The sequence below is a fragment of the Delphinapterus leucas genome, chromosome 10 (assembly GCF_059928025.1).
Source record: "Delphinapterus leucas isolate spDelLeu-1000000601 "Yukka" chromosome 10, BTC_Dleu_Yukka2, whole genome shotgun sequence".
Taxonomy (NCBI): Eukaryota; Metazoa; Chordata; class Mammalia; order Artiodactyla; family Monodontidae; genus Delphinapterus; species Delphinapterus leucas.
The window spans coordinates 22,915,698-22,925,818 of NC_143138.1; the positions used below are offsets into that span (position 1 = coordinate 22,915,698).

At 49.0% G+C, this 10,121-nt stretch overlaps 1 protein-coding gene and 1 long non-coding RNA gene across 6 annotated transcripts in view; one reads left to right on the forward strand and one right to left on the reverse strand.

The window, feature by feature from the left end:
* The window catches only part of LOC111170674 (uncharacterized), a 70,354-nt gene extending 60,276 nt beyond the window's left edge, over window positions 1–10,078 (reverse strand). For 2 of the 3 annotated variants that reach the window (XR_016394581.1, XR_016394580.1), the window contains exons 1-2: window positions 4,011–10,078; window positions 3,665–3,775 (exon numbers count right to left, since the gene is read on the reverse strand). This is a non-coding gene — a long non-coding RNA (uncharacterized LOC111170674). The remainder of the gene's footprint in view (window positions 1–3,664; window positions 3,776–4,010) is intronic. The other variant, XR_002643482.2, reaches the window with a different exon arrangement.
* Window positions 18–10,035, forward strand: GTF2H4 (general transcription factor IIH subunit 4). 3 transcript variants are annotated; one of them, XM_022566182.3, is made up of 14 exons: window positions 18–4,656; window positions 5,293–5,435; window positions 5,691–5,795; window positions 6,147–6,278; window positions 6,548–6,644; window positions 6,740–6,828; window positions 7,042–7,153; window positions 7,304–7,372; window positions 7,562–7,645; window positions 7,890–8,022; window positions 8,200–8,330; window positions 8,973–9,020; window positions 9,194–9,272; window positions 9,744–10,035. In XM_022566182.3, the coding sequence occupies exons 2-14, from the start codon at window positions 5,296–5,298 to the stop codon at window positions 9,914–9,916; spliced, it is 1,392 nt and encodes a 463-aa protein (XP_022421890.2). In that variant the 5' UTR covers window positions 18–4,656; window positions 5,293–5,295; the 3' UTR covers window positions 9,917–10,035. The 3 variants fall into 3 exon arrangements, with proteins under 3 accessions (XP_022421890.2, XP_022421891.2, XP_022421892.2); XM_022566183.3 differs by having other exon boundaries at window positions 7,349–7,372; XM_022566184.3 differs by lacking the exon at window positions 8,973–9,020.
* Window positions 10,079–10,121: the final 43 nt, after the last annotated feature.

A 10,121-nucleotide genomic window follows, 5' to 3' on the forward strand; every position in this document is an offset into this window, starting at 1 on the left:
CCTCTTCTTCCCATTCCATTTCCCAACATGTGTTTTTCCCAGCATAGTGTTCTGTTTCTGCATAAGCCAGGCCCTCGCCTGTGGGACCTAAGGTCCCACATGAATATGGAGCTCTGCAGGAGACCTGGAAGGAGGTGGATTAGGCCAGCGGTCCTAACCTTGTCTGACCCATGGACCCCTTTGGCAGTGTGGCGAGGTCTACTGATTCCTCCTCAGAATTATGTTTTAAAACCCGTTTAAAAATATTTCATATATATACAATTATGATTACACATGTGCAACAGGAAATCAAAGCATTTACCAAAATGTTAAAAAAATGAGATAGTAACATGTGCTTCTTTTAAATATATTTAATAATAAGACCTAGTAGCAGGTGTAATAATTATTGATATTTTCAGAAAGTAATGAGCATAAATGATATTCAGAGATTTCTACAGCTATAGTGGGATATGAGAATAGCTGTGGTGTCTGTTAGTGACAAGTCACAGGTACTGCTAATATACTGGGGGTTTTGCTCATACTCATACTTGGAGGAAACGCTAAATTTCAGTTCGAAGTTAATAAAAATAGAGATGTAATTCTCTTCTTGCCCAAATTCTAGGAAACCCTCTCCCACTGTCTGCACCCCAGGGTCTGGAAGTCCCAGGAGGAGAATCCCTGTATTAGACTGATCAAGTGTTCAAATAACAAATAGGTTTGAATTGTTTGAGAGCCAAGCCAAGACCCTAAATTATCTCAGAGGCTTGGAAGGATGAGCCACAGCTGCCAAGAAAACATTTAACAGAGTTCAAATTTGGTTGTAATGAAAAAAAAAAAATCAGTTGCAAGTATGGGAAAAGGCAGACCCATACTGATGGCAGTTCATGTGAAATAAAGGACCCTGGGGTCTCAGTTGATGACATTTACAAAATGAGCCAACTGGGTAATGAGGATGACAATAAAGATAATTTAATCTTCGGTTGTATTGATAGGCCCTTCGGGTTCCAGGTCACAGGTCTGAGTCCTGCTGGAACCTACACAGGTCAGACCACTGTGACCCACAATTTAAGACAAGCACTGACAACAGTTTAGAGGCCAGAACCCAGAATGGTGAGCAAAAGAAGCCATGGCAGTGAGCCGAGAACTCCCAAATTTCTGAGCTTAGAACTCTTAAGCTCTAGACCTGCACAACCACCTAGGGTTCATTTGAATTTCAGTCTCAGCATGTTCAAACCTGCTGCTCCTCCATGGTTCTCTGACTCAGTGAATGGCAGCTCAGCTGTGCAAGCCAGAAACCTGGGCATCATCGTTGACACCCCTTCTCCCTTACGCTCACCTCCGAAGTCCAGTCTATCAAGAAGCTCTGTTGCCTTTGATTCCATATTTCCCTTAAATTCACCATTTCTGTCTCCATCCCCATCGGAGCACACGCCACCTCCATCTTGCTTGGACCACTGCAGTAGTCTCCCAGAATCTGTTTCTGTTCCTCTCTGGTTTGTTTACAGCCCTACAGCCAGTGTGATCTTTAAACACACAAATCTGACCCCACTCCTTTATTCTAAACCCTTTAATGGCTTCCCATTGACCTTAAAATGAACAAAATGTTCTTGGTCAAGTTTGCCCCTCCTCCCGCTTTGTGCACCACTGGCCTTCTTTCAGTCCTTCCTGCCACGTGGCATTTATAGCTTGCTGTTCCTCCACCTGGGACATAATTCCCTGCTGTTTTTGCCTTGTTAACTCCTGCTGGTCCTTCAGCAATCTTCCCTGACTTGCCCGACCAAGTCAAATAAATGCCCTTGATGCTCTCTGAGCACGACTCTCCTATTTGTAGGACATACTACAGGTGCGAATTTACATGTTTTTTGTTTGGCTGTTTTGTTTTTTTTTTTGCGGTACGCGGGCCTCTCACTGTTGTGACCTCTCCCGCCGCGGAGCACAGGCTCCGCACGCGCAGGCTCAGCGGCCATGGCTCACGGGCCTAGCCGCTCCGTGGCATGTGGGATCTTCCCGGACCGGGGCATGAATCCGTGTCCCCTGCATCGGCAGGCGGACTCTCAACCATTGCGCCACCAGGGAAGCCCTGACTGGTTTTTTATAAAATGATGCTATTTACTGAGCACCCTCTCTGTGCCAGGTACCATACTTATTACATATTGTATCTTATTTAATATAACACAGGAAGTAGTTAAACTTATTGCCATTTCACAGAGAAGAAAACCTCTCTTGTTAGGTTAGCAACATGCCCAAGGCAGCACAGCCGGGAAATGGAGAAGTTGGTGGAAAACAGGCCCGTCAGCTCCTGGCTCTGTTCTTTCTCTCCAGGATGCTACCCGAGGGGAGGAGGGCATGAGCTCTCCATTACCCAACACAGGACGTTTTCAAGCACAGGGTGGATAGCCCTATGTCAGGGAGCTGTTTCCACAATCTCAGCTCCTAGGAGCCCAGGCTGATTTTCTTTCTGAAGACCACTTCCAGGAACTCAGCCTGCGCTCAGCCTGACATCAGACACCTTGCATCCCTTAGGGCAGGGCTCTCCAAGAGAACTCTGTGATCATGGAAATGGTCTATATCTGCACTGTCCAATAGGTAGCCACTAGCCACATGTAGCTGTTGAGTATTTGAAATGGGGCTAATGTGACCAAGGAACTAAACTGAAAACTTTATTTCAGTTAATTTAAATTTAAATAGCCACAGGTGACTAGCAGCTCCTGTTCTGGACAGTGTAGCCCTAGTTTTCCCTACACTGTAGCGAACTGCAACCAGTCTGCCCAGCTCCCCCTTGCTTGCTCTAGTCAAAATGAAGCATATGGCCTATTTGAGTTTAACACACACATAAAAGCCTCTTTTACAGAGATGGCACTGGATTAGGCATGCCATTTTGTAATCTGCTCTTGTCCCCGTCATGATAGGTGGTACATAGCTCAGGCCAGTGTGCAGACAGTGACCTCCTCTGCAGGCGTTGCCCAGTATTCTACATTGCATTCTACCCACATTTTATCTAACCAGCTCCCAATGATGGACATTTGGACTGTTTCCATTGTTTTCATGCTACAACAACAAACACACTTCAATAAACATCTTTGTATGTATATCTTTGTACCCATGTGGCAGAATTTCAGTATGCTACTTTCCTAATGGAGGAGTTGCTAGGTCAAAGGGTAATTACATTAAAATCACTGGTACATACCGCCAAACTACCCTTAGAAAGGTGTGCCTATGTCAACCCTCCACAAAAATGTGTATGAAAAAAAAATATGAGTATGGTTAAGTGCTCATGTATACTCAAGCCAACAATGAGGTTGTCAATCCTTTTTTTTTTTCTAATTGGACTTTTTATTATTTCTTTAATTTACTTTTCCTTAATTAAGAATGAAGTTGAGAGTTTCTTCATTTGGTTACAAGGCACTTGTATTTCTTCTGTTTATTGCCTGTTATTTCTTAATATTTCTACTGTGTTGTTTCTTTTTCTTATTGCTTTATAAGAGCTCTTTGTATTTTGTCTATTTTATCAAATATTTCTTCCCAGATTGCAATTTGTCTTTTAACCTTACCCAACGTTTGCCATAAGGAAGCTTTGTCAGTTTTGTGTCATTCATTTTTTGAGGATTTTAAACATTGCTAAAGAAACGGAACAACAAAACAAGCATGGGTGGGCTACAAAGTATAACAAAGTCTTAGTTCTTACCATTTTGATTCCTGGTCACTGGCAAATGAACTTCAACTCCCAGTTCGGGCACTTTCTAGATGTCTGGCCGTTGGCAAATTTCTTAATCTCATTGAGCTTCCGTCTTCTAGTCTGCAAAGTGGGAATAACAAAACTTGCCTTATAGGAATGTGGGGAAACGTGTAGCTCTGGCTTTGGCCGAAGACGTTCCCTTCCCTTACCCCGCAGTAGTTTCATAAATCAAATCAGACCAAACAATTGGTTTCTTTTTAAATCTGCATTTATTAGGATCTTCTAATTAAACGGGAGGTGGGGAGGTGGGTGGAAGCATGGAGGACGTGACAATTAAGATTTATTGAGTACTTACGTGCCGAGGAAGGCGCACTGGATCGAATTAACTCCTAATTCGAGAAAATCCTCTGGAAAGTGCATTATTCCGATTTCACGGGGAGCAACTGAGCTCAAAGAACCCAGTTTCGTGCGTCTCCAAACCCAAGCGCCTCACCACCATGTCTTTTCTGCGCCTCCGCCAGGAAGCTCTCAGCGCATTTCTACTCCCAGCGTCCCCACTCCAGCTCGGGTCGGTTAGATTTGCCGTTGGCCGAGAGGGCGGAGAGCTACGCGGAACAAAGCGGCCCAACCTCTGGTGCCCCCGACTCTCTCAAGTAAAAGCCAGCCTCTCCCCTCTAGGCTTCCCCGCGGTGCCTTTTGGGAGTTGTAGTCAGACGCGCTTCAGCTTGCTCCCGGGTGGGGAAAGACAAGACTCCAATTCCCAGTATGCCCTGCGGCGGGCAAGCGCAGCGCCGATTCTTGTCCTCCCTGCTTCTCCACTCCTTCCCTTCTTTTCTGCATCCTCCACTCTGGTCTCCTGTCGGTGAAATCCTTCGTCCCTCTCCCATTTTTTCCTCTCATTTTCCGCCATCCTTTTCCCTATTCCCCGGAGCCAATGAGAGACATTGGCTCCGTTTAAGCGACGAGACTTGGAGTGCACGAGGGAGGATCGACACTGAGTGGTAAGGGGGCTGGGAGAGAAGCGGTGGCGGAGGTATAAGAGGGAGAGAGTTGAATGAGAGGCGAGGACTGGGAGGAAAGTAGGGGACAAGTTAGAAGATCAAGCGGTGTGGGTCAGGCTGAATGGGGTGAAGTAGTCTTGGGGGCGGGAAGAGGAAAGAGGTGGAATTGGATTTGGGAGACATGGAGGGGTAAGGTAGTTATTGCCGTGCCCAGCACGAGAAATGGGGCCAAGAAATAGATGGGAAGAACGGACAGATTTGGAGCTTATAGGCTGCTCAGACCAGGAGAGGTAGAAGGGAGAGAGGGTTGGGCTCCAACAAGTCTCTTTGTCACTGCTTAGATAAGATGAGACCAGTCATTGAAATACAAAGTTTGCAAATATGGGACAGTTAACAATTCTGCCATCTAGAAATTTAGAGAAGACTGGAGTTGAGGCCAGCAGTGGGGCGAGGAGGCAGGAAAGAGGGGAGGTTGGTCAGGTTTGGGACAAACAAGAGGAGATGAGTGACATGAAAAAGGAAACCATAGAAAAGATGCGTTTTTGTGGGGGCCAGTGGCTCTGGAGCTGGAGTGAGAAAGGTGAGGGGCAATACTGGCATGGTCTGTGGGGGAACGCTAACACTTGCACCTCTCAGGTGATGGAGAGCACCCCTTCCAAGGGTGGACTGAGTCGAGTACACCTACAATGCAGGAACCTGCAGGAGTTCCTAGGGAGCCTGAGCCCTGGGGTATTGGACCGATTGTATGGGCACCCTGCCACCTGTCTGGCTGTCTTCAGGTGAGGACACCCTTCATGGCAGGGACCATGGTGGGGAAATGTAATAAGGCCTGCAGACTGGAATAAGTTCTCGTGGGTAGAAGCTTAGCCCTGGTGGGCTTGGAGATTGAAGTGTGCCAAACCAGATGGAGGTAGTGGGGGCAGCAAGACTGGTGAAAGTGTGGGGGGTGAGGTGAGGTGTTTGAGGCCATTGAGAGCAGGGATGCAGTTCTCAGGCAGCTCTGATATTAACAGTTTCCCTCTCCTGCCTTACAGGGAGCTCCCATCTTTGGCTAAGAACTGGGTGATGCGGATGCTCTTTCTGGAGCAGCCTTTGCCGCAAGCTGCTGTAGCCCTGTGGGTGAAGAAGGAATTCAGCAAGTGAGTGTCTCCGGCATTCTCAGATACAAATTTCTCAATAGCCAAGTTTCCCAAACTGCTGTTCTTGGGACACTTCCAAGAAATACTGATGGGAACACCACAAACTTGTAATTAAGCAAGTTTTGGGAAATTCCGTTTACTGTATTTTGCCTCTTGGAGAGTTCTGAGGTCTGTAAGAAGGCTCGGGTAGGTGTTACAGTAAAGAAATTTGCCTTAAGAAGACACTGATCTTACTCTGTGAAACAGTGTTCCAAAGATCACCAGTTCAGAACAGGCAGAAATGGAAGCCTTTATGGGCCTCCTTCTTTCTGTTCTCCAGACATCCCCCTCACCTCTCTGCTTCTGTTCCAGAGCTCAGGAGGAAAGCACGGGGCTGCTGAGCGGCCTTCGTATCTGGCACACCCAGCTGCTCCCTGGTGGTCTCCAGGGCCTCATCCTCAACCCCATATTCCGCCAAAACCTCCGCATTGCCCTTCTGGGTGGGTATGTCACACCTTTTCCTAAGCTAGGCAGGGGAAATAGTGATTAAACTGCTCATTAAACTGCTGGAGGGGAAGCTCCTGAGGGGGCCTCTCTGGAAGCTTGTGGGCTCCACTTTGGAAGCTCCTTTAGGAATAAGTTGGACCAGACATAGCTACATGGTGTAGGAAATGTCTCCCACTCATGGCCCCTGGGGACGAAGGTGGAAAAAGGGCAGAAGGGTTGGCAGGGAACACAGGCAGGGTTCCTTACTCTCGACTGTCCTGGCATAGGGGCAAGGCCTGGTCTGATGACACAAGTCAGCTGGGACCAGACAAGCACGCCCGGGATGTCCCCTCACTTGACAAGTATGCCGAGGAGCGATGGGAGGTGAGGACTTGGGACTCTGTGTGTGTCTCTGCTTGTGCTCCTACTTCCCACGGCCTTTAGAGGCATCCGACTCTCTGTTCTCTTCCGTTCCTCAGGTGGTCCTGCACTTCATGGTGGGATCCCCCAGCGCAGCCGTCAGCCAGGACTTGGCTCAGCTCCTTAGCCAGGCTGGGCTCATGAAGAGGTGAGGAAGCCAGAGGTACAGCGGCTCTGTTTTGCCATCTGCTTGGGTGCCTGCTAAATTGAGTGTCCACATCGGGTCAGGATTGCAGAGGGTTGACTGTAAAAGGAGAGCTGAGCAGAGTACGGCCAGAGATAAACCCCCAAAATGTGATCACACAGGTGGGATGGTGGCCTTTCTCTGCACACCTCTGCCATGGGCCCTCTCTGTCTCTAGTGCTGAACCTGGGGAGCCGCCCTGCATTACCTCTGCTGGCTTCCAGTTCCTATTGTTGGACACCCCGGCCCAGCTCTGGTACTTTATGTTACAGTATCTGCAGACAGCACAGGTGAGCAGGTCAGGGGCTGCCTGCCGGCATGCTCTGCTCTTCCCAGGACCCACTGAGAGACTGCTGCCTGTAGACTCTGTTCCCTGATTTTTTTCTCCTCATTTCCTCCCTCCCATCCCTCTCCCTTTGTCTCTGCCCATTCCTCCCTAGAGTCGGGGCATGGACCTAGTGGAGATTCTCTCCTTTCTCTTCCAGCTCAGCTTCTCTACTCTGGGCAAGGTAAGCTGGGGGCTTGGGTGGGCAAGATGGGAAAAGAGTAGAGAGATGGGAAAGGGAAATGAGGTTATGGGGCAATACAGTGAAAGATAAGAATGAACAAAGATGGGGAAAGAGGGAGTGAGTGTATGGGGTTGGGAAAGGGAGGATGAGATGTGTTTTGGACCCCAGCTGGCCATCTCTCTTCCCTAGGATTACTCTGTGGAAGGTATGAGTGATTCTCTGTTGAACTTCCTGCAACATCTGCGTGAGTTTGGGCTTGTTTTCCAGAGGAAGGTATGAGCACCCAGATACATGGCTTCTAGGGAAGAGGCAGGGTGGTATGGTGCCTTGGCCTTAAAAAGGAGCGGGGTCTCGGGAGGCAGGAAGCAGTTGCCAGGACTGAATGCTTGGGTCCCTCGGGAGAGAAATTGGGAGTTGAGGTTCTGTGCACTGGAAGGAATCTATAATGTCTGAGGAGGAAGATGAAGGGCAGTGACGCCAGAGAGAGGGCCTATTGCCTTTCCCTTCTCCTTTCCAGAGGAAATCTCGGCGTTACTACCCCACGCGACTGGCCATCAATCTCTCGTCAGGTGTTTCTGGGGCTGGGGGCACTGCACATCAGCCTGGGTTCATTGTCGTGGAAACCAATTACCGGCTGTATGCCTACACGGGTGAGGCTGGACAGAGGGCCCCTGGGAGAGCAGGCTGGGGAGGGGAGTTGGGAAGGGGAAAGGAGGAGGGACTGCCAGTCTCTGGTCATGTAAACTTGGTGGTTTACAGAGTTCTCTGAGGCTTGAGCTCTGGGTGTAGAGGAGCCTCCTAATCCTCTCTTCCTATCCTTGGGTCAGAGTCGGAGCTGCAGATCGCCCTCATTGCTCTTTTCTCTGAGATGCTCTATCGCTTCCCCAACATGGTGGTGGCACAGGTGACCCGGGAGAGTGTGCAGCAGGCCATTGCTAGTGGCATCACAGCCCAACAGGTATTGCCTCTTGGGGAAGGTGCAGGTGGGAAGAAAGGCTGCACCTGGCCTGTGGGGTACAGGGTGGTCACCTCATGGAAGGATAGCATGGGGTCTGTTACAGTAGGTGGTGGTGAGTTGTCTATGTTTGAGCATCAGGCACACAAGAAATCAAGGCTCTAGGTGTGGGAATAGGTAGACCGTCGAGGGGAAAAGACACGGAAGAAGGACACCACCACTTCCTAGATGCACAGATGGCCTAGTTGTTTCTCTTCTCTGAGTCTCAGTTTCCTCATCTGGAAAATGGAAATAATGAGAGTTCTCACCTCATAGGGCTGTTGGAAGGATTCAGTGAAATAAAGGTAAATAATTTAGCTCAGAGCCTGCCATGCAGTAAGTGCTCAAAAATAATAGTTGTTATTTTAAAGATAAAAAAATGAAAAACAAGACTATGGAAAGGACGATGTGTCAAAGAAGGAGTAGCAGACATCACCAGTGGGAACAGCACCTGGGGACAACAGCTAAACTGGGATGGGTTGAACTGTTGACAGGCATGTGCCCATGAGTATTTAAACAGGTGCTATTCAGTGACATTAGGTGACAGCTTAGCTAGCTTTCCTGCTTTCTTAAGCCCTTGATCCCAGTTCTTGTCTGTTTTCCTAGATCATCCATTTCCTAAGGACAAGGGCCCACCCAGTGATGCTTAAACAGGTACAAACAGGAGACTGGAGGTATAGGCAGCTGCTGGAGGCTGACAGCTCTTGGCATCTGGCGATGAAGTGATGGAAAAGAGAAAGGGGCACCTAAATCTGGGGAATGAGTGGAGGGCTAGGGTTGTCTGGAGTAGTATTCCTGAATCTTACAGCCATCCCTTGCCCCTGCAGACACCTGTGCTGCCCCCCACCATCACGGACCAGATTCGGCTGTGGGAGCTGGAAAGGGACAGACTCCGGTTCACCGAAGGTGAGTGGCTTTTGGCGGTTGATTCTTGGTCATTGGCCAGAGGAAGGACAATTCAGTCTTGATGAACTGAAAAAGCTATTCATGCATTTTATTTTTTGTTTACTGCATGGGCTGGTAAACACATGCACTTTTTATTTTGGGGTGAGTCAGTGGCAGTAATTAAATTGTCTCAAATCAGTGCAATTTAGATTTAGCTAGAAGAGGGAAATTGGGAGGGATAATTCATAGTGATTTCTCTGGTTTTGGTAAGCATTAATGGGTTTTCTTATTGTATTATATTGCTTTCCTGAATATGCCTGGATCACACTAGTGTTAGAATGAGCCCTGGAGGAGGCAAACATAGAAGATTAGTATTTAAACGTGGTGGATGGCAAGCCCAGACCACTGCCCTGAGGCTGCCACCCAGGGGCTCCGCGCCTCAGTTTCTCACCTCCTCTCTCTCCCCTGTCGCTCCTGACCTGCGGACCCCAGGCGTCCTGTATAACCAGTTCCTGTCGCAAGTGGACTTTGAGCTGCTGCTGGCCCACGCTCGGGAGCTGGGCGTCCTGGTGTTCGAGAACTCGGCCAAGCGGCTCATGGTGGTGACCCCGGCCGGGCACGGCGACGTCAAGCGCTTCTGGAAGCGGCAGAAGCACAACTCCTGAGAGTGGGGGACCGGACCCGGGAGGGCGGGCCGCGTGGAGGCGGGCGCAGCCTCGGAACTCAGGAGTTTTTTTATTCACACGTCGGGACTCTTCTTGTTAAATAAAGTTGTGAAATTGAACCATGCAGCCCCCGGCGCCTCCCCGAGAGGCTACCCAGCTCCGCGGAGAACGCCCTCCCCTCCGTGTCGACAGCCATTGGACCTGG